At 37.7% G+C, this 23446-nt stretch overlaps 1 protein-coding gene and 1 long non-coding RNA gene across 11 annotated transcripts; one reads left to right on the top strand and one right to left on the bottom strand.

Moving 5' to 3' along the window:
* Positions 1 to 3: 3 nt before the first annotated feature.
* LUC7L3 (LUC7 like 3 pre-mRNA splicing factor) lies at positions 4 to 20635 on the top strand. Of its 10 annotated transcripts, XM_059670616.1 has the most exons (13): positions 4 to 245; positions 6169 to 6235; positions 9363 to 9402; positions 9889 to 10033; positions 10390 to 10464; positions 11751 to 11855; positions 12820 to 12981; positions 13355 to 13638; positions 14495 to 14655; positions 18505 to 18645; positions 18751 to 18850; positions 19299 to 19364; positions 20197 to 20635. In XM_059670616.1, the coding sequence occupies exons 1-12, from the start codon at positions 147 to 149 to the stop codon at positions 19321 to 19323; spliced, it is 1404 nt and encodes a 467-aa protein (XP_059526599.1). In that variant the 5' UTR covers positions 4 to 146; the 3' UTR covers positions 19324 to 19364; positions 20197 to 20635. The 10 variants fall into 10 exon arrangements, 9 of the variants coding, with proteins under 9 accessions (XP_059526599.1, XP_059526597.1, XP_059526598.1 ...); XR_009449283.1 differs by having other exon boundaries at positions 18751 to 19364; XM_059670614.1 differs by lacking the exon at positions 19299 to 19364.
* LOC132218825 (uncharacterized) lies at positions 18985 to 22917 on the bottom strand. Its single transcript, XR_009449284.1, has 2 exons — positions 22550 to 22917; positions 18985 to 21686 (listed from the first exon to the last, which is right to left on the bottom strand). It is a non-coding gene; the product is annotated as an uncharacterized LOC132218825 (long non-coding RNA).
* Positions 22918 to 23446: the final 529 nt, after the last annotated feature.

Raw genomic sequence — 23446 nt, 5'->3', positions numbered from 1 at the left:
CGCGGCGGCCATTTTGTCTGATCGGCTTCTTTTTGGAGGAGGCTTTTTCGGCCAGCGTGCCGGCCGGAGAGGTTGGCGACGGGGTCGCCGGCGTTTTCCTCAGTGGGCGCCAGGGCTGGCGGGAGCAGCCGCTCGAGGGAAGCACCATGATTTCGGCCGCGCAGTTGTTGGATGAGTTAATGGGCCGGGACCGAAACCTGGCCCCGGATGAGAAGCGCAGCAACGTGCGGTGGGACCACGAGAGCGTAAGTCCCGCGGGCCTTGGGCCTGTGCCCGGGCGCCGTGGGGGGGGGGAGGGAGGCGGCGCGGGCTTGGGCCCGCCGGTCCCCGCGGCTCGACTCGGGGCGGGGGGCCAGGACCGCGACGCTGTCGGGTGTCTGAGCCCGTGGCCGGCGGGAGCCGGGAGCGTGGCCCGGGAGGGAGGAGTCTGCCCGGGTCGGGGCAGGAGGGATGATTTGTTTTGGTTTTGGTGTCGAGGCAGCGCAGGGGACACGCGGGGAAGGAGTTACTGTATCGGGGGCTCCAGAGTCTTCATTTCATAATGGAATAGGGAAAAGCACACGTCCTCCCGTTATTTGGGCTGAGCGACGTAGCGAGACCGACGTTTCTGGCCAGGGTTCGTGGGGACAGTAGTCCGATTTCTGAATGGAGGCTTATCTGGGGAAATGAATCTTTAAAGAGGTCCTAACTTGGTCGGGTTCACCCGTATTTACAAAGGTTTGTTTGCAAATGTTGTTGGATAGCAGCACGTTCTAGTCGGCGCTTGTCAAAGCCTTTTCTTAGAAAACTCGCTTGGTCCTCTGACCCTGTGAGTGAGGGTAACTGTTACACCCCCAGTTTCACGGGTGAGGCTCGCCCACCCGGGATCTGCCGGCCGGTTAAGTGGCGAAGCCAAGTCTTGGTGGCCCTGCCCACACTTCCATGCCGTCGGTTCTCTGAAAAGACCCTCATGTGTTCCAGGTGTTTTGAACGTGGAGCAATAACGGTTATTTTAAGTCTTACCTGAAGAACAGATGTAGGGTTTTAACTTTACTTGGCTTGCCGTTATAATCAAACAACATGGTAATTCAAAGGCAGTCGCTAATCAAAATATGAAGGAACGGTTAAACAAATAGAATTTTTTTTTAAAAAAAGTTAGTTGCTTACTCTCTAAACACAGGCTTTGGCCAGAGTAAGATCTCTTTGCAGCGCATGGAAACAAGTTAGTGCCACCCGAGTCCTTTCCGTGCATCGAAACATGCGTGTGTGTTTAAAGCAGCGGTTCTCAACCTGGGGGTCGAACGACCCTTTCACAGGGGTCGCCTAAGACCATCCGAAAACACATATATAATTACATATTGTTTTTGTGATTGATCACTATGCTTTAATTATGTTCAATTTGTAACAATGAAATTGGGGGTCGCCACAACATGAGGAACTGTATTTAAGGGTCGCGGCATTAGGAAGGTTGAGAACCACTGGTTTAAAGGATCGGGACGCTACCTGATTCCATAGTGTGAAAGGTTAAGGTGGGTCAGAGTCCCATATTTGGCATGGACCTCAAGAGAAGTGAAGCTTTTAGAAAGTTTGTAGGTTTTTAATGTTTTGGGGTTTCCCCCCCTTATTTGTCTAAATAGGAGACAGTAGTTTTGTTGTTTGTCTTGACCCTCTTTTTTTGTAGGCATTTCTTTTTCACAGTGAGGTAACTTTTTCTTTTACCACTTAACTCAGTAATCTTTCCATCTAAGCTTTCCCCAGAAAAGGATTTAGTTGATGTACAAAAAAGACAATTATCAATTTTGAATCAAAGGGAAAATCGCTTTTGATTGCCTCCTTGTGGACTGGAGCCGCCTAAGCTGTACCTCCTTGGTGTTTTGAACAGGGTGGTGGAGAAACTTTGTTTCCGTGGTGGTATTTATTCCCACATTGCATTATATGTTACAGGTTTATAACATTAGCAATGAGGCTCTCAGAATAGCAACTTAGGTTTTATGTCATCTCAGCTGTTTTAAATCTGTTTACTTTTCAGTTTTAGTGCTTCTCGCTGATTTAAACTTTCTGTACTTGTCACCAAAGTATTTTATGCCTTTAATGACAGATTGCACTTCATTCCAGATTCAGGGATTTGAAAAAGTCAATTACTAGTATTTCAGATTCAGGACTGCAGGGGAAAGGTTGGCGTTGACCAGGAACAAAGCACATGGCCTCTTCTAAATAAGTCAGAATTACTGGAGGGTATAATAAAGCTGGGGAAGTTCGTGGCACCACTTCCAGGTCATTTGGCTATTTTATGCTGGCTGTTAGTGCTAAAATCTTGGAGTAAGGGCAACTCCTGCATATAAATGTAGGGGTTTCACCATCACTGTAACCTGATATTTCAAAATATTTTTCCATTTCCATTCCTATAGTAATTGAAATTTTTTTCTTTGCAAGTTTTGCACTAGTTGGGGAAAGCAATTTCGGCTGGATGGAATTATTTTGTTTAATGATTGAAATGGAAACTTTTACCTTAGTGGGTTTTTTTGTTTAATTTTTAAACATTTATTATTTTAGAGAGAGAGGAGGGGTGAGGGGAGAGACAGACATCAGTTTGTTGTTCCGTTTATTTATGCATTCATTGGTTGTTTCTTGTATGTGCCTTGACCAGGGATCGAACTGGCAACCTTGGTGTATCAGGACGTTGCTCTTAACTGACTGAGCTACCCCGCTAGGTCTTTACCTTATTGTTAAAAGTCATTCCTAGATGTCTATATCGGACCTGTATAATTTGTTTTATTTATTTATTTATTTATTTATTTATTTATTTATTTACTTTTTTATATATTTTATTGATTTTTTACAGAGAGGAAGGGAGAGGGATAGAGAGTTAGAAACATCGATCAGCTGCCTCTTGCACACCCCACACTGGGGATGTGCCCGCAACCAAGGCACATGCCCCTGACCGGAATCGAACCTGGGACCCTCCAGTCCGCAGGCCGAAGCTCTATCCACTGAGCCAAACCAGTCGGGGCTGGGGCTGTATAATTTGTTTTAAATGTGGATTTCTGCATCTCACCCCTGCCCCCATTCTAATTATGCGTGTCTGGGGAAAGGCTCCAGAAATCTGCATATTTTATAATGGCCTCTTAAGCATTCTACTGCTTCCTGACCCACCTCTTAGTCCTGGGTTCTTAATTGTGAGTAGCACTTGGGAAAGCTCGTTTTTAAGTGTAAGGTGCATCTGTGATACAAATTATCCACCTTTCATTTATTTGTAATGATGTATATATTACCACTACCAAAAGTGAGTCTTGGGAAGGGCTTTTAGTACTGAACAGGTGTTCCCAACTCCTTTGCAGATTGCTTTGGATTTGAGGGAAAGTTTTCAGCTGAAGTGAAATCAGCCTTAGTGTTCCAAGGATTCATTGACACACCTTTTTTTTTTTTTGCCTCGTTTGTTAATATTTTATTCCTTGTGATTATATTTTGTGTTAAACAGTTTTGTTAATCCTAACCAACCGCAGTAATCAGGAAAGCATATGATTTTAACTGCTTAGTGAGAGCATCTTTCAGTGTCCACATCAGAAGATTTCAGTGTTTGCCAGAGAAAGCATTAGAAGCCTTATTATTAACAGAATAGATAAGAATTTTGTAGTTTAAAATGAGACTTTTACATTATAGATCTCAACCCAAATGTGCAATTATGTAACTGTTGACTTAACTCTAATTCTCATTATACCTAAAATGAGATTTCTTTTATCATTTATCAAATTGAAGTATGCCCTCTCTTCAGTGGAGGTTTAATTATTTAAAAAGGGAATTGAGCCCTGGCCAGGTAGCTCAGTTGGTTAGAGCATGGTCCTGACATGCCAAGGTTGGGGGTTCTATCTCAGTCAGGGCACATACAAGAAGTAACCAATGAATGCATAATTAAGTGGAACTACAAATCAATGTCCCTCTCTCTGAAACATTTTTTAAAGGGGGGAATTGAATTAAATGTTCTTTTCTAAAATCTTCAAAATGTTAACAAACATTGTCATCAACTTGGAAGTTACTTAGAAAAGAAAAAAACAGTTAAGACTTCTGTCCACCATTTTTACTTGTGAGCGTTCAAGTATTTTACTAGATATTTTTAATTCAGAGTCACCAGAATGTTCTTCTGTCAGAAATGCAGGCATTTCCTGCCTTACTCAATGCATGGCAGGCAGGTGAGTGTTGGCTTCTCGGTATTGCCAGCAGTCTGTGTTAATATGTGTTCTTAACTGCTCTTTGCTTTTTCTCCTCAGAGCATTCATAAGGAGTAGGGTGAATAGTTTGAGCTTCCATGTACCCATACCCAATATGACATTATCAACACATGGCCAATATTATTTCCTCTATATTCTCTGCCCCTTCCATTATTTTGGAGAATTCATCACTTCAGCCTTAATGATATCATTACGTATTTCTAAAATACAGAGACTAAAAAAAGGACAATGCTATTATCACACTGAAAGTGTTAAGGTATTTGATTGATTGCTTTAGGGAAAGTGTGGGTGTGTACTGTATCATTAGACTTGATTTCTTCACAAGGGGAAAAAGGAGCTTAAGTTAGTAATGTAGTGCTTCCTTATTTTATGAGTTATGCTTAATTTTCTCATTTGTTAATTGTAAGTTGGGGGAATTCCTGCATTCATTCAACAAAAGTGTATTGCTCTTAAGCTATAGTAGTATATAGCATAGTATAGATACAGCACTTGGCCTGAGAGAACACCAGTCTGGTGGCAGATATGAAGGAGTGAATGCACTTCATAACACAATGTGATGAGTGCCACAATGGAGAAAAGCACAAATGAGAGGTGCACCTAACCCAGCCTGGGGTATTCAGGAAAGGCCTCCTAAAATGACCCTTAAATACTGGGACCTAAAGGATTAGTAGGAATTAGCCTGAAGGAGTGGGAGAGAAGACAAGTGTTACTAGGGCCTGAGGAATCTTAGTGTTATAGCTAAGGCTCTTGGTGTGTGTTTTTTTTGGGGGGGGGGGTGCAGGTGGCTAGATGGGCATGCTATGGAAAATTGATTAAAATGTTTCCAACAGTTTGAGTAGGCAGTAAAAAGACTGAACCATAACTGCAAAGGTGTATATGTGATAAAAGGCATGCAAATGAATGACAATAGAAAGTGTGAACATGGTATAGTTGAACCCTGACAACAGTAGGTTATCAGGGACTGAATATTTTTGTTATAAATTCTTACAGTAAACGTTTTCTCCTTAAAAAAAAAAAAACCCACTCAATGAATTCAACTCTTTTAGCTAAAAAGAAGCATTTGTTTCCAGCCAGAGTAGTCATTAAGCCAGCAATTTTCAACCTTTTTCATCTCATGGCACACACAAACTAATTACTAATATTCTGCGGCACACAAAAAATATATTTTTTGCTGCTGTGACCAAAAGAAAAGTATAATTGTCATTCACATCACACGCTATTGTTGTGTTGGCTGTTGTCATTTTTTTTTTTTAAACAATCTAAGGGAAGAGAGGTCAATGCCCCTGACTAAATTTGGGTATTGCATGTCTTAAAAATTCTTTTGGCACCGTGGTTGTGAATGGTTCAACCATGGTTACAAAGTGATAGGCATTCTTTTTTTTCTTTTTTTAAACCCCCATCAGTAAAATTTCCAGGTATTCCTGATTTTTAAATGAAAAAAATGTATATGACAGTTTCAAAATAATAGGTTAACTGTTGCCAACATGATAAATTTAAAATGGGAGTAGAGTATCAAAAGCAGAAATTGGATGTTATCTTTCTTATGACTTGGTTCTGTAAATCGGTCTGGTCTTTAACAGTGTTAGAACAATAAGAACAGTGTAGGGTGTTTGGGTTGGTTTTTTGTTTTTTTATAAAAAACAAATACTTCTTTTTTTCTAGATATCATCCCATACTTGTTGCTATAGGGGGGGGGGGGTGGCGGGCGGTGTCGGTGGTTGGTGATTTTAAAAGCTGGTATCTCTTCGTTAGTCTTACATATCTCACTGAAATGCAGGAGTCCAGAAGCCACCAATCACCTAACTAATAAAGGTCTAACAAATGAAATTGTTCTTATACTTACTTGGTTGAAAGGTGAAGATCCAGAAATGAGAAAATAGTTATTTGACACCTTTTCCTATGTAGTTTTAAAACTGAAAATTTTTAAAAGTTAAGGTTAAGCACCTTTGTTTTTCTTCACTAGGTTTGTAAATATTATCTCTGTGGTTTTTGTCCTGCGGAATTGTTCACAAATACTCGTTCAGATCTTGGTAAGTGAATTTTCTATGTAACAATCAAATTGATGATTTAAAATGGCACTTTACCATTCTGAAAAGTTTTATCTTAAAGGATTATTGATAAAGAAATTTCTTTCCTGGCTTAGATTTTTGAACCTATTAATAAATGTCAGTTTAGTTAATTATACCTGTTTGTTTACATTCCCTCCTGAATCCTATCCACTAAAATGAAATTTTAAAAACAAAAAAGGTATAAATGGAAGAGGAGATATCATTAGAGATGTCAACAAATTTTTGGAAGATGACAAAGTGGATGGAAGAGTAGCTACAAACTCAACAGAGCAGAGAAACCTATACCCTAAAATTTAGCCTGCAGAAGGGGATATTAAACAGAAATGAGTGTTTGATCAGCAAAATGGTGGACAGACTTGGGATTTGGAGGCACCAGTTACCATAGAAGGCAGAGTTGAGTCACGGGACTGAAAATGGAAAGTCTAATTAAGGGTTTTTCCACCTTGACATTTGACATTTGAGCTGAGTAATTTTCTTGTTTTTAGGGGTCTGTCCTCTAGCCTCTAGATGCCAATAGCAACCCCCAATTGTGACAACCAAAAATGTCTCCAGGCACTGCCAAATGTCTCGGTGGAGACGGACATAATCCCCCTCTCTTGACCACTAGTCTAGGTGATCCAGCCCTTAAAACCTGTGCATATGGTGATTCTTCCTCTCTCATTCCTGAGGGTTACTTTCTGGAGAAATTAAAGAGACTCTAGTTCAACTGAACCACAAGATTAAAAACAACAACAAAACAACTGACTTACTATTCTCCCAAGGATTGTACATAACTAGTATTGTTTTAGAACCATAAAAGAAAAGTTCACTAAGCACAATGCTTGCCCTATAGCATTAGGAGCACATCAGGGCTGGAAGAGTTTAGATATTGGGACTCCAGACATAGCACAGGGCAGTAAAGAGTAAAATTGAAGACTGTGAGAGATTAACTGAGTCTATATTCTTAATAGTGGGGTTTTCCCATTCCCTCCTCTGCCCTGTTCCTAGAAGAATACAGCCAGATGTTTTTCCCCAGGCAGAAGAGAAGAGGATTCTTTAGAGAAAGTGAACAGTTCCCGAGAAGTGATCTACAGGTACTGATCCTTGGGGAGTTCTTCTAAAAGAAAGTCTTGATGCCTGATTTTCCAGTGGGTAAAGCTCCTATTAGTTGACAAACCCTGCCTGTGCATACCAACTTCCAGTCAGATGTTGGAAGTGTTTCCCAGGCAAGGACACCAGTCAGACATTGAAGAAAACCTTCCACATGAAAGATTAACCAAAACTAACAGTGGAAAAGAATTTAGTGGAGTTAGAGATAAGGAAAACAAAGTTTTAACTAAATTTAGTATCAGAGAAATTAGAAGATATCAGGAAGAATAGGATGCTATATAAAAATGAAACTTTTGAAAAATCAAAAAGAGTTCTTGAAATTAGAACTGGAGAAATCTGAAATGAAATCTTTGGAAAATTTTGAGAATAAAATCAAGAAAATTTGCTGGAGTGTTGGGTCATTGGACAGAAAATATTTAAAATATTAGCCCAGCTCTCTTAATAGCTGAAGAGTCTAGATCAGTGGTTCTCAACCTTGGCTGCACATTAGAATCACCTGGGAATCTTTTTAAAATCCTGATTTCTGGGCCTCATCCTCTGGAAATTCTGTTTCTTTGTTACTAATGTTGTGGCCCCACCCCATAACAAAGAAACAGAATTTCCAGAGGATGAGGCCCAGAAATCAGGATTTTAAAAAGATTCCCAGGTGATTCTAATGTGCAGCCAAGGTTGAGAACCACTGGTCTAGATAGAGAAAACAGAAAGGAGAAAAATTTTAAATGTGCAATACTGAAGGATGTTAGTCTCTAGATTGAATGTGGTCTTCATGTACTCAGCACAGTAAGTGAAAAAGACCCATACCAAGAAGACACACCATTGTGAAATTTCCGAACACCTTGGGGGTGGGGCACACAAGATTGTGAATCAGACTGGCTTCAGATTTTTCGGTAACAACACTGGAAGCTTGAAGACATTGGAGAAACACCCTGAGGATTCTGACTGACAAATATTTTTACCTAGGTTGGCTTTATGGTCAAAGGTGAAAATGTGAGGGTGAAAAGAGATTTTTTTTTCCAGACATGCAAGATCTCAACATATATATCTCCCATGAACCTTTTCCCTGGAAATTCCACCAACCCAAGGGCATAAACCAAGAAGGAGAAAAACAAGAGATCCAGTAAACTGCATTCAAAACAGACCAGAAAAGGAATTTCTTAGGATGACAACTCTGTTAGTGGGCTTAGAAAATAAGCAGCCCATATTGAAGAGATCAGAAAATTCGTGGAAGAAACTGAAGCTGATTTTCTGATGTGTTTTGAATCTTGAAGGAAGTTATTGTTGAGATAGTTTCTATAGCTGAGTTAAAGTGTTTGAGAAGAATTTGGAAGTAAATAGAAAACTAAACAAATGAAGAATTCTAACAAAGTGAAGTGTATTCAGTGTCATCATAATGCACCTTTTGTTGGCTCAGCAGTTAATAGTACTTACATAGTCAAACTATAAACACTGAATAGTTATTTAATCTAAAATTTTGATGCCCAACATCAACTAAAATAAGCATTGAATTTATGAATATATGGATACTTTATAAATATCCAGAAGAAACAGCTAACAGTTAAAATTGGTAGCCTTTTAGAGGTGGGAAGGGATGAGACTAGGGTGCTAGTCTTGTACTGTTTGACTACATGTGCAGATATTCAAAATTAACAAGATGTCAGTGGTGGTTCTGACCAGTAGTCCACCCTCATCAGAGTTTTTTTTCTTGGGTGGCAGTAAGGAACAATTTTCTCTTTCCTCCCGCTCTCTCTCTTCTTAACATACAGTTGCTCTCCATTATACGGATCTCTAAGACTAAGGAAAACAGTTTTCGTGTGCTTATTTGGGCATGTTGCTTCATTATTCATTAGGCTCGATTTAGGTACCTACAGACTACTCAAATGATAAAATGAATCTTTTCCCCCTTTATTTGAAAAAGGAACTTTTTATTTTAGCAAGAGGAAAAGTTGGTAAGGTCACCAATACTTTATGTACATTCATATTTCTCGTTTTTTTCCTCCAGGTCCATGTGAAAAAATTCATGATGAAAATCTACGAAAACAGTAAGTTACTTTTGTTTTTGGTCATCCCCCATCTCCCTTCTTCCCAGTCATTGGTTTAAAGAGGAAAAGGATTGAAGAAATCATTGGAATTAGTGTAAAATGAATGCCTGATAGAGGTCCGTCCTATTCATTAGTTGGGGGTGGCAGAAAGTCGTAGCTTCCAATAATGATACGTCACAGCTGCTTATTGACACCCTGGTTTTATAAAGGAGACTTGTCCAGGTCACAGATCAAATATAGTAGTAGAGTTGGTATTGAAGCACCTAGATTTGCCTGATTGTAAAAACTATGCTCTTAACCAAACATAATGTTAAATACCACCTTCCCTTTACCAGGAGGAGGGACAACTAGAAGTTCACTTCTTAAATACCTAGTTTACCTTTTAGCCTAAATGCAACTATGGGACTTGTTATGGTAGAATATGTGAGTTGTAATGAATAGAGATCTGGAAAAAATTTAATGCTTGTTTATTTTCATTTTTATCAGGTATGAAAAGAGTTCTCGTTTCATGAAAGTTGGCTATGAGAGAGATTTTCTTCGATACTTACAGAGTTTACTTGCAGAAGTAGAACGTAGAATTAGACGAGGCCATGCTCGTTTGGCATTATCTCAAAACCAGCAGTCCTCTGGGGTGAGAATGAAATTAATTTACAATCTTTGTAAAGTGTCCTTGTTCTCTGGAGAACTTTCTAGTATTGAAACTTGTGTTCAAGTTCATTCATTACTTTGTGTTCTTTTAAAATGACATAAAACTTATTTAAAAGGCATTTTTTCAATCTTTATTAGTAAATGTAATAGATTTTGCTAATCAGATTTTTCTCTTAAACGTTAGTAACTGACTATGTAATTGACTAACAAATTAAAGATAACTGAGTTACTATCCTTGTGATTCAACATTTTAATTATTAAATACAAACAATATGTGAGAGTTTGAATGTTTACTTTTGTTCTTTACTGTTTGATAATACATTTTATTGTCTTCAATAGGCAGCTGGCCCAACAGGCAAAAATGAAGAAAAAATTCAGGTTCTAACAGATAAAATTGATGTACTCCTGCAACAGGTAAGAACTGTGTGCATTAGTGTCAGGAAATACTTAGAATAAACATTTACTCAAAGAAGATCGGAGGATGGCAAATAAATACGTGTAAAGGTGCTCAATATCCTTAGGAAAATACAAATTAAAACCACAACAAGGTACTAGTTGTACACCTATCAGAACAGGTAAAATTAAAAAGACTGACCATGCCATGTGTTAGTGAAGCTGTGGGCAAACTGAAACTATTGTACACTGCTGCTGAAATATTAAATGGTACAACCACTTTGCAGAAGAGTTTTATCTATTTAAGTTAAAGGAGATACCGTGAGCCATTTCACTACTAGATATTTACCCAAGAGAAATAAAAACATGTTTACACAAAGAGTTGTATGCCAATGTATACAATGTATAGCAATTTTATTCATAGTAGGCAAAAAACAAAAACCTACAACTAAAATGTCTATCAACAGGTGAATGGATAAACAAATTATGATGTATCCATGCAGTGGAATACTACTCAGTAATATAAAGGAACTAGAGGCCCAGTGCACAAAAATTTGTGCGTGGGTAGGGTCCCTAGGCCTGGCGGGCGATCAGGGCCGATCTGTAGAGCGACCGGCAGAGTGATCAAGGCCTCCACTCTCATCCACCTTGGCTGGCCTGGCGCCGGCCCCGCCCCCTGCTGCCACCAACAGTTGGGGCCTGCTGGCTGGGGGCAGCTCCTGCATTGAGCCTCTACCCCTTGGTGGTCAGTGCACTTCATAGCGACCGGTCATTCTGCTGTTCAGTTGATTTGCATATTAGGATTTTATATAGATAGATTACACGTAACAGTATGATGAATTTTAAGTTAATTAGGCTGAGTGAAAGAAGCCAGGCCACAGGGCGCCCCCCCCCCCCCCCCCCCGTGCATAGTTCTACTTATATAAAATTCTACAAAATGCAAAATAATCTATAGTGAAAGAAAGCAAATCAGTGGTGGTTTGGGGAGGAGATACTGCAGAAGCATAAAGGAAATCTATTGGGGTGATGGAAGTTTTCATTATCTAGATGAAGGTATTGGTTTCATGTGTGTCAAACCTTAACCACATTGTGCACTTTAAAATAAGTAGTGTATTACATGTCAAGTAAACTTTCTTAATGCTATAAAAAAATCAAAAGGGTAAATTAAACAGGCTTTAGTGAACAAAACCAAACAGAAAGACCCAAACAACCATGCTAATGAAGCACGGGGGGGGGGGGGGGGAGGTATTTGGATGATTTCGTTAGAAAGGAGCTTGAATGTGTTTATTTGTTTTAATCCGCCCTAGATTGAAGAATTAGGATCTGAAGGAAAAGTAGAAGAAGCCCAAGGAATGATGAAATTAGTTGAACAGTTAAAAGAGGAGAGAGAATTGCTTAGGTCCACAACATCGGTGAGTAGCAACCTCATTTTGATTTACCGAGGCTGTTTGCTGTGAATTACTAGAACCTATTTTTGTTTGAGACCCTCTGTAAACAATTTTCTAGTGTCCTCCATCAAGAATCAGCAAACCTTTATCACAAAGGGCTGCATAATAAATACTTTACATTTGCAAGCCACACTGTCCTGAGGCAGCTACCTAGCTCTGCCTTTATGAAAGCAGCTTTAGACAATATATAAACAAATGGGTGAGAGGCTTTTTATCCAATAAAATTTTATTTACAAAAGCAGGCCTCTAGCTGCTGGCTTGCCAACTGGTGCCTTATATCATCATGAGTATTCTCGGGTTTATTGTACACCTATCAGAATAGCTAAAATATAAAAGACTGACCATATCAAGTGTTAGTGAAGATTGGGCAAACCGGAACTATCGTATTTGTGGGGTTTTTTGTTGTTAAAATAAGTTACTCGGTACATATTAATCTTTAATATTGGTATACTCTGAAAATATCTTCAGCTTTTAATAAACTGTCTTAATTAGAGAATATGTACTCATGGATATTGATGGTAGAATACAATTGGTTCCCAACTGCTGACTAGGATATGTTCAGATTATGCTCAATTAGTACCTTAATGATTTTGAAAAACATTTTTACTATGGAAGTGACACCTTTAGCCTATTGAATCTAACAAAAAATGAACTTAATAGAGAGATTAACTTTTTCAAGGTGGTGCAGATAATTCAATGGTTACAGTTGAGCAGTGAGGACTCAGCATTTCCTAGATGAGACGAAGAGTGGTTACTATTGTCACCCTTCCCCTCTAAAAAGTATACCCAATTGCTGCTGGTATTAAGGCTGGGGGAGATGGGAAATAGCAGTTCACAAAATTAAGTCTGCTGTAAATGTTAAGTATTCTTTTGAGGTTTGTTTGTTTTCTCGTCCTCAGACATTCTCATAACTGATTTATCATTTTAGACAATTGAAAGTTTTGCTGCCCAAGAAAAACAGATGGAAGTTTGTGAAGTATGTGGAGCTTTTTTGATCGTAGGAGATGCCCAGTCCCGGGTAGATGACCATTTAATGGGAAAACAGCACATGGGCTATGCCAAAATCAAAACTACTGTAGAGGAATTAAAAGTAAGTTTCTTTTAAACATATATTTTAGCGATAGCTAATATATTTTTATTATGGCTAAAGATTGATTACATAGATATAAACCTCTTGGTGATATTTTGTTAGTGTGTTATTTGAGGCAGTGATAATCCCTATAAAACTTTGCTTAATCAGTTAGATTAGAAAAGTATTTTATTGTCTTCACTCCATGAATTTGGGGAAAAGAATTTTCCTGAGGATTTAGTCACATAATGATATCTTGTGTGTGTATGTGGTGTTGGAATTTCCCTTGAAGGCATAAAATTTTCTAAGTTGGTCTACAAATGCTCCATGTTAGATAACCATTGTTTGACAATGTCTTTAAAGTTTATAGCTCTAAAAAAATTTATTTCCTTAGGAAAAATTAAGAAAAAGAACTGAAGAACCTGATCGTGATGAGCGTTTAAAAAAAGAGAAGCAAGAACGAGAAGAAAGAGAAAAAGAACGGGAGAGAGAAAGGGAAGAAAGAGAAAGGAAAAGACGAAGAGAAGAGGAAGAGAGAGAAAAAGAAAGGGCTCGCGATAGGGAGAGAAGAAAGAGAAGTCGTTCACGGAGTCGCCACTCAAGCCGAACTTCTGACCGAAGATGCAGCAGGTCTCGGGACCACAAAAGGTCACGAAGTAGAGAAAGAAGGCGAAGCAGGTTTGTAGAACACGTGAGACAGTGCCTGGTGCAGTGCGTGTATTAGTAAAAACAGTAGTAACTACTAGTGTTTGTTATTCCTTGATACTTGGGGTGGTTTTAAGTATCATTAAGCATGAGGATGGATTATGAAAGTTGAATCAGTGAACTAATCCATCTTCAAGGCAAATTCTTGGCAGTTTCCCATCAGTCTGGGGAGGTTTGATGCAATCTTACTTAGAAAGTGAGTTTACTAGGTGGTCTTTTATTTTTTTTTATTTTTTAAATATATTTTATTGATTTTTTACAGAGAGGAAGGGAGAGGGATAGAGAGTTAGAAACATCGATCAGCTGCCTCCTGCACACTCCCCACTGGGGATGTGCCCACAACTAAGGTACATGCTCTTGACCGGAATCGAACCTGGGACCCTTGAGTCTGCAGACCGATGCTCTATCCACTGAGCCAAACAAGTTAGGGCTAGGTGGTCTTTTAAATACTTCTCAGTGGTCCTAAGAAAACATTTAAATCATAAGTTTTTTTAGGTAAGATTATATACTTTTGCTTTGAATAACATCAAGCATAATTAAGAACTAAAACATGTAACTAATTCTTTAAAAACAAAAATATGAAATTAACTTTTAATTAGAGTTGTGATTAAAGAAGGGGTCAAAGAGCATGATAACTATCTTAGCACTATTTGAAAAATTGAAGTTAGATTTTCAGTTCTTAAGATGTCTAGTGTAAATGGGTTTAGTAAATTATATTCATTTGCCTTTTAAGGGGAAATTTAGTTTAATCTTATTTTTTATTCAGTGGTATATAATTTCTCTTATAATATCAGCTGAAACTGCTTTCCTTTCATTTTAAATTATTAAGAAGTAGAGATCGCCGAAGAAGCAGAAGCCATGATAGATCAGAACGAAAGCATAGATCTCGTAGTCGAGATCGAAGGAGATCAAAAAGCCGGGATCGAAAGTCATACAAGCACAGGAGCAAAAGTCGGGACAGAGAACAAGATAGAAAATCCAAGGAGAAAGGTTAGTTTATGTGAGAATTTGATCCATTAAGTACTATTTTTACATTCTTGCCTCCTCAATCTTTGAAATGGCTGGGTTCCATTTTCAAGCTATACTCCTTTTTCACTTAACAGTGATCACCATTCAGTGGGAGATGGGCATTATTGTCTCCTCTCCTGCTCTAATTTGTGAGAATGACAGTTGACCTGGTGTTTTCTTAGGACACATTAAAACTACATTATTCAATTTATAACCTGAAGTCTTATCATCTAGATCCGTGGTCGGCAAACTGCGGCTCGCGAACCACATGCGGCTCTTTGGCCCCTTGAGTGTGGCTCTTCCTAAGCGTTAGGAGTACCCTAATTAAGTTAATAACAATGTACCTACCTATATAGTTTAAGTTTTAAAAATTTGGCTCTCAAAAGAAATTTCAATCGTTGTACTGTTGATATTTGGCTCTGTTGACTAATGAGTTTGCCGACCACTGATTTAGAGTATTCTAAGTATTGCATTATCTTTCAGGTGTTTTTAAGCTATAGAATATATTAACTTGGTTATTATTGGCAGCATTTAAAAAAAATCTGCTGTAGTGTTCCATAATATGTCTTGCAGAATAAATGTACACTGTTGCGTTGGTCCTCATGTGTAACATTCATGTAACTCAGTAATTAACTTTTTTTTAATATATATTTTTATTGATTTCAGAGAGGAAAGGAGAGGGAGAGATAGAAACATCAATGGTAACAGAGAATCATTGATCGGCTGCCTCCTATATACCCCCTGCTGGGGGGTCAAACCTGGGACCCTTCAGTCCGCAGGCCGATGCTCTATCCACTGCGCCAAAACAGCTGGGGCAGTAATTAACTTCTAAGTTCACAGAAGTTTAGTATCTTACCATGTGTTTTAACCATGTTTTCTAATGAAACATCATTCTGTTTCCCCTCTACTTTTTTTGTTTGTTTTCTGTGGCATTTTAGTATTTGGTTTATTGTGCACTATTAATGGACTGTCTCATTTTGTCTTTGGCATGTTTTCACAAGGATATTCTCATCCTTTAACTTTGCCTTTATTGAAAGATAATTCTTTTAATAATCGAGGTCTTTCTTCATTTTCTTCAGATTCTTTGAGCGTCTTTTATATTAACTGTTCTGCTTTGCATGACATTTAGGAATGAGAGGGCCTATTTGTAATTTTCTTGGCTCTGCTTATTCCATACGGTTCTGCCTGTGTCCATGTTTGGTCACCACATAATGTGTGTGCTGCTGTTCGAGTTTATTGTACTGGACATTCATGTGGTACTCGTTCATCGTTTTCTTTATGGAACTAGCTTGTTCTGGTTTTTTTGGTTGGAGGGGGTCAGACTCGGGTTTTTGCTAGAGTGAATTAGAACTAGCAGCGCAAACAGTAAACTTATTTTTGGTCTTTTGCTTTTATTTTTCCTTAAATCAGTTCACTTTCTTTTAAAATATATTTACATATACTGGCTTTTTCTACAACATGGAGCAAATGTTAAAACGTAGGAAACGGACCGTTTTTTAAACTTGCATGAGCTTTAGTATTTGCCATTTAAGTTCAGAAGTTACTTCTGTGATTCAGAGGCTACACAGGAATAACTGTTAGCTTTGAGAAAGTTTTACCCAACATTTTTGTAAGACTTTCTGTACGATGTATTTTTGGGTGAGGGGTCAAATCTTAAGAGGCAGATATTGATGTCAGAGATCAAATTAATCACTTATCTTTGAGAACTAAAGTTCTTTGGTATAACATCATTCATGCTACTTAAAATAGTTGGATTGGTTCTCAGGGACAAAAGTTAGCAAGCTTTCATAGCTATCTGGGATCAACGTTGAGCAGTAAAAGCCACTGGCCTAAAACAGATGTGCTTACGTAATTTCTGGATTAAAAAAAAGATGTCCTAAATTCCTTAGCTATAATCCTAATTGTAATGACATCATGGAATGTAATATAACTTTCAAGTAAACTGTGTTGTGTTTAGAATATGGACAAACCGGGATTTTCCTGGTGAGATATTGAGGAAGGATAGAAGGCTTGATTCAGAGAAAACTGCATCAGATCCATCTTGAAAAGCTGAGTATGCTGTGATAGATTTATCTTTAACTTTGGGCCTCTTTTAGAAGTGATGGTATGATTTTATTGGCTTTTGAAATTGCCACTCAGGCACTCCCAGGTATATAAATGACGGAAGGTCTGAACTTTGAGGCCAGCTATGAGCAGTAGCCAACATCTGATAATGCTGATGAGTAAGAGGGAGTTCACGACTCCAGGTGCTGTGATAGAAGCACTTTATCTAACTCCGCAAATGAAAAGTGATTTCTCACACAAACCCATTTTTCTTACCACCAACCAATTTAGGGTACTCTCTTTGTCAAGAGAGTTTCCTTTTTTTAATCTATAGCCCTAAAATCCACCACACTTTGTGGATGTCCTTAGGACTATTAAGATCTACCATATTTACATAGGGCAGAAGATAAGATTATTGGACTGACTACTAGTCCTCTACGGGGCAACAAGACGACTCTTCCTCATTGAAGCTACCTGTGCACCGGAGAAGCCCATAAGGCACAAAGGGAGGACTTTCCCACAAGGTCAGTTAGAGCACACTGTACTGGCACAGTTCTCATAAGTGGACAGACAGACGTGAAGCAAGTCCTGCAGTCAGCTACTTGGACGTTGCTTTGTGCGTTTTGCAAGTGTTGTGGACTGACCATGCTCCTTCACATAAGATCTTCAATTCTTAAATTTCTTTGGATGGTGTCCCTTATGCCATATTTTGTTTTCATTACCATTCCTCTCCCAGTTACTAATGTTATGTCTTAGCACCTTTGTCCAGGTTCTGTGAAGGGTTCGGCTTCTCTTAAAATGTCTGTCTTAGGAACTAGTCTGCTAGACCAGCTATTCTTAACTTAGTTGTAAGGAGAAAAAAATGGTTTTTTTTTCCCCCCAGAAAGTTTGTAGGTTGCTTTAACATTTCCTGTAGAAAACTTTTGTTAGGTAATACTTGGAACTGAAAAGGCTGCCCTGTACTTACTCTGTGTACCACTTTTTACCTTTAGTCTGAGGCTTCACCATTCCAAAGAAAACAGTACAAGAAAAACATCGAGACTCACTTTTTCATTCTTTATTTGTAGCTGAGTTGAACTTAATGTCTCCTTTTAGAAAAACAACTCTTGAGTTGGCCTAAATATTACTTAGCAAAGCGTAAAAAAGTTCAGTACTTGGATTGAGATTTAAGACCCACTTTCCTTCATTGGGCTTGTCCTTGGGCATTCAAATATAATTTATATAATGAAAGCAGAGTATGCAAATTGTCCCCTCTACCAGTAGTTGTCCCAGAGTTTGACCAGGGGGTGGGGCCGGCCGCTAGGGACCCTACCAGTGCACGCATTTTGTGCACCGGACTTCTAGTATAGATAGGTAAGCAATCTTTTGTACTTAAAAATAGTTGGAGAAACGTGCCTACTAAATATACAACTTTTTTCACCCATTTAACTTAATAAATTTACTTCATGTGAACACAGCTTCTGTGTACTGTCTTCCATATCTTTCCCATTGCTTTTTGGTGGTTTTTACCCTAAATAAAATTTAAATTTTAGTTTCTACAGTGATTTGGACTTACCTGTACTTTAGATTCTTACTAGTTGGATAATTTGCCCACTATTTTACCTTTTGTTTTCTCTGATTTTCCACTCCTCCATAAATTACTGATTTTATCTCTTTGATAAATTGACCAAACTCTGTACTTTGTAGTCTGTGGGAAGTGATTGTCTTTTTATCTCTTGATTGTTTCACTTTTCAAAGTATCATGTATTTTACTTTAAAATCCATGATCAATGTCTTCTTTTATGGCAGAAAAGAGGGGATCTGATGATAAAAAAAGTAGTGTGAAGTCCAGTAGTCGAGAAAAACAGAGTGAAGACGCAAACACTGAATCAAAGGAAAGTGATACTAAGAATGAGGTCAATGGGACCAGTGAAGACATTAAATCTGAAGGTGACACTCAGTCCAATTAAAACTGATCTGATAAGACCTCAGATCAGACAGAGGTAAGTGTATTGTTTCTCACTTTGATTAGGGCTTTTTGTTACTGTTTGACAGTGCAGCGTAAGTATGCACAGATGAAGATGGAACTAAGCCGAGTAAGAAGACATACATCTTCTGAAGGAAAAGACAGTGTAGTCCTGCAAAACATTTTGAGGTACATTGTTTTGTCTCAGCTATTTTGTAGCAGACTCGTGCCCCCATTAGTGTGCCTCTTTGGAAATTATTGCCCACATTTGTAATATAGTCACCATTGAAAAGTTAATTATCCTTTTTTTAGGGATTTTGCTGTCATTTCTTTTTATTTTTTTAAATAAAAAGGTTGAACTGTTTTTTTTTTTTTCTTTTTGGTATTAAGTCCATCTTGTGTTGGTACATTGGCAGAGACATTGCTTTAAAAACTTAAATATTTCTGAGGCACATGTTGGACTACTTTGTTTTAATTAAACTGCTAGTTATTTCTTTGTCAAGGATGTTTCTAGTTTTTTGCTTTATTGCCTTGCATTCTAATGCAGTTTGTTCTGTAACTCGAGAGCCAGTAGCATTGGATTGATGGAAGTGTAGGGTTTATGAATTATTGCAGCTGACTACCATACCTCACACAGCGTTGGTGTTGTGAGCGGCCCATGAAAAGCCAAATTAAAAATCAAGGATTCAGTCAAACTAAGCAGGTACTCATGCCAGGTACTCCTTTCTCTACCCACATCCATGTTTGAATGCTATTGCCTGTGATCTTTACGCTTAACTGTTGTGTATCTTTTTTGTTCTTTACAAGAAGCACAGAGGGGTTTTTTGTGTATTGCGTGAAACTTATAAATCAAATGTTAACAGAATGGAATTTTTTTTCAACTGTATGTAGGGATGCAGTGGTGCCCAGAATTAGATATCTTTAAAGAATTTTAAATACAATAAACACTTCATATTATTCGCCTTGTTACATTCAATGCAATTCTCAAGTCTTTAAGAGGTATGTGTTTAATATTTCCTACTGTGTAGGAGAATTTTGCCGTCAACCATAGGTATATAGGAATAGTCGCTGGCTGATACATTTAAAGCAGCAGTGAATAGCAAGGATAGACATTTTCAATCTGAAATGTAAAGAACTGATGAACCAAACAGAATGAATTTGGGTTTTTAAAGAACTATTAAAAGTCAGGTTTTATCAGAGTTCTTAAAACCTACAAACTATTCATTCTTTGGGCTAGTGGCGTGGGATAGAACATTCCTAATGAAAGGGAGTACCAATTAGTTGATTTATCGGTGGCATTCCTTTTCTAGGACAGCAGTATAATGTGATGTCTATGTGAGCCATTCCCACATAGGCAAGTATACACAGGCACATGGCTTTAAGACCACACTGATGCCTTGATAATGAAAAAGAATACAAAAACATTCCATATACATATATTATTAGCAGTTAGTGACTGGGCCAACACTTAGTCATAAAAGATTGCCTTTTACATGCTGTCTAATTATCATTTTTCCCCAAATTTTGCATTATAGGACTACTGTTCGAAGATTTTTGGAAGAAAACTGAAAACGGCATAAAGTGAAGACCGACATTAAAATGAGGTGAAAGAAAACTATAGTGGCATAGAAAAAGTATAAAGCTCAGTTAGTTGTTTTTTTTTATTATTATTATTAAAAATTAATTCAGGACTCATGTGACCTACCAGATTTCAGAACATGTGTTAATATATATATGCCACTGAAAACTTAGGTCATGTATCATATTTTTTTCTTTAAGACTTTTTAAGAAATATTACCTAAACATGTGGCTTGCTCAGTGTTTAATTGCAAGTTTTCACTCTTGGACTTTGAAAACAGGATTAAACGTTAGTATTCGTGTGAATCAGACTAAGTGGGATTCCATTTTTACAACTCTGCTATTCCTAGCCTTTGGATTTAGAAGTGAAAATAAAGTATCTCTGACTTTCTGTTACAGATTTGATTGTCTCTGTCATTGGAAAGTTTTAGTATTCATCTTTTTCTAATAAAGGCATTGACTCTGAACTAGTCCCTTGTTTTAAATATAAGGTACACTGTTACACTAGAGGTATTAGTGCACAGTTTTATGTGGTTCTGTTTAAGACTAATTTTTATAGAATTTCCACAGTTTAAATGTTTTTAATAATGGTGCTTCAATTTGGGGTAGTTAAGAGTAAATTTCAATTTTGCTTTTAAGTAGCAAAGATGTATAGTGCACTAGAATATATTTTTACATCTCTGAGATATCTTTAGTAAATTCAACACATCCGTCTGATGATCACTATCCTCTAGCTGTGATATAATGATGTAGAAGAGCATTCAAGAACTTTTAACTCATTTTTGGTCTTTGTTTTAAGTCGTGTATCAAGATTTCTTTTACCCAAACTTGTTAGAATACAAATGTAAATTTCTATGGGTGTGTAATAGGTTTAACAAGGATTTTTTAAAAAACTGATGGATAAGCTGATGATTTCTTTCCCCTTTGGCCACGTATGGAAAATTTGGTAGTGAGTTCCTATTGATAGCCCACTCTGTCAACGACTGTATAAAATTACCTCGTTACATGTCATAATATTTTGTGATTTATAGTTTTCGAGTATTGCCATCAGTTTATAGGTAAAGAAATTGAGTAAGTGGTTTAAATGACTTACCCAAGGTCATCTGGCTCCATGTTGGAGAGCTAGCACATGGAATCTAGTAGGTCTGTGCCTCAGTGTTATGCCACTGCATTTTTTCAATAGGCATAATGAACTGTTACAGAATTTACTAAAATACTCTCCACCCAGCTTTGGAAAACCATGAAGCTGACAATTCAGAGGCTCTATGAGATAATGCTTTGAGGACAGTGCACTCCTGGCTTACCTAAGTGATTCTGAAGATGCAGCAAATGGGTTATCTGAATTTGTCAAAGATGATTCACATGATAATTAAGATGGGATGGAAAAACAATCTAACACAAAATCAGCCACCTCCAAGCATTGCTTTGTGTAGTTAGACATGATTGCCTGTAGGGAGAAAGAATTTAAAGTGACAGTTTACTATATTCTATTAAGTATTAAGGTATTAAAATGCCAGGTTTATTTCTGCCTCACTTGGAATAGCTAACATTTTAATAATGTACAGGAAATGAATATCTCTACAAACACTTAGGTTGATGTTGAAGTTATGTGGGATTTGGAGGGAGGCCTGGCTCCTAAAGTGTCCAGGATTAATTAGTTATAGAGCTTTAGAAGTTGGGTCACTCCCAAACACCCAGAATTTATTAGGCTTAAGGGGAAATGATTCTTAGTAATCAAATTCATAAGAATCCAGTATTAAGAGGCTCTGTATAAGAAATATACATTTTTGCCTTGCAGACCTAAAAGTTGCTAGTTGGTTAATGCATGTTTCCTTTCTGAAAAGCCTTTAAGGGGAGCCAATAAAAGACATACACATAGAACCAGTATCATTAACCTCTGTCAAAACTCATCACTGGTAATACTCAAGGCTTATCTTACTTTGTGTGTTTGTCCCCTGCCCCCCCCCCCCTTAATTATTTTCAGGTCTCACATGTATCATTTAATCTGTAAATATTTCAGCATATGTCTCTAAAAGAAAAGGTTTTAAACCGTTGATTAAAATAAATGGGGTGAACTTTTAATTGATCAGTCATCACCTATAGTATTACTCTGATAGCTTACTTTTTGTTGTGCCTCTTTTTTTTTTTTAATTGCCCTGGGAATTGAGTCTCCTGCTCTGGCATCCTCCCAACTGCAATGTAGAGACTCTTGTACATTGTATTGATCTACCCCTTTTGTTAAGACTTTTTATTTTTAAACAAATCACAATATATTTATTTTTTTAGTTCGAATTGAAATACATTTCTTACCTTGAGCTTATAATAAACTAGGCATATCGCCCACCTTAGGTGTTTCTGTCCTCTCCTTTTAGCATCACTTTGCTGCAGGTGGTATGTTCGTGTCTCCACATACGCGCAGAGTTCAGCCACCTTCCGATTAAGTTCCTAGAGATGTTAAAACACAACCTAGGTTAGAAATTTTTTGGGCTTGCATCCATTCTGTGCTTTTAAAAATGCATTGTAGATAAGCTGTGTGAATGTTTTTAAACTTTTTTTTCTAAAGTGCATGAAACAGGAAATACACTTGAGAATTGTTTACACTTTCTGTGGAATGGGACTTCATTCGGATTTACAAGTTTGAGTTCAGACTGATTTTTAGGTTTTTTGTGTCAAAGAACCCCAGCTGACTACTTTAAAAAAAAACAATTTGTATCATAATCATAGTGCTTGTACATGGTTCAAAAAAAGCAACGGTAGAAAAATAAAATTTTTTTAAAATTCTAAACAATACATCAGTAGTAGTGTTTAGTGATCCATGTTTTCCTTCTCCTGTCCCTCTGTTCTTCCTCTACAGGAGCTACGACTGTTAACAATTACTCTTCCAAGTGGTGTTTTGTGGGGAGGTGGGCTGAGGGGGGATGTAAGCCTGCATGTGTAGTTTTTTATAATATATGATAGTATACCACATGTTGTGAATCTTGCTGTCTCACTCCTGCATTTTGAAACATGGGAGACATAGCAGTACGTTTCAAGTAAACCAATGCTGAGAAATGGTTTTCATTGTATCAGATTTTTAGTGCCTATTTTAGCAATGCAGTTTGAGCGTTTCATAGTTAATCTTTCTCTTCCTCTCAGCCATCCCAAATAGATCAGTTGTCAACAGATTTAAGAATATTCAGAAAAAATGGGAGACAGGTTGACACTGGC

This window comes from Myotis daubentonii, chromosome 16 (assembly GCF_963259705.1).
Source record: "Myotis daubentonii chromosome 16, mMyoDau2.1, whole genome shotgun sequence".
NCBI classification, from domain to species: domain Eukaryota; kingdom Metazoa; phylum Chordata; class Mammalia; order Chiroptera; family Vespertilionidae; genus Myotis; species Myotis daubentonii.
This window is presented reverse-complemented; position numbering and strand designations above follow the sequence as displayed.

Bases quoted from the DNA above. Each gene is read 5' to 3' on its own strand.
- LUC7L3 (XM_059670612.1), top strand. From the start codon at position 147: ATGATTTCGGCCGCGCAGTTGTTGGATGAGTTAATGGGCCGGGACCGA. The intron at 6,236-9,362 runs GTAAGTGAATTT...TTTTTCCTCCAG, and splicing joins AAATACTCGTTCAGATCTTG to GTCCATGTGAAAAAATTCAT. The intron at 14,656-18,504 runs GTTAGTTTATGT...CTTTTATGGCAG, and splicing joins TAGAAAATCCAAGGAGAAAG to AAAAGAGGGGATCTGATGAT.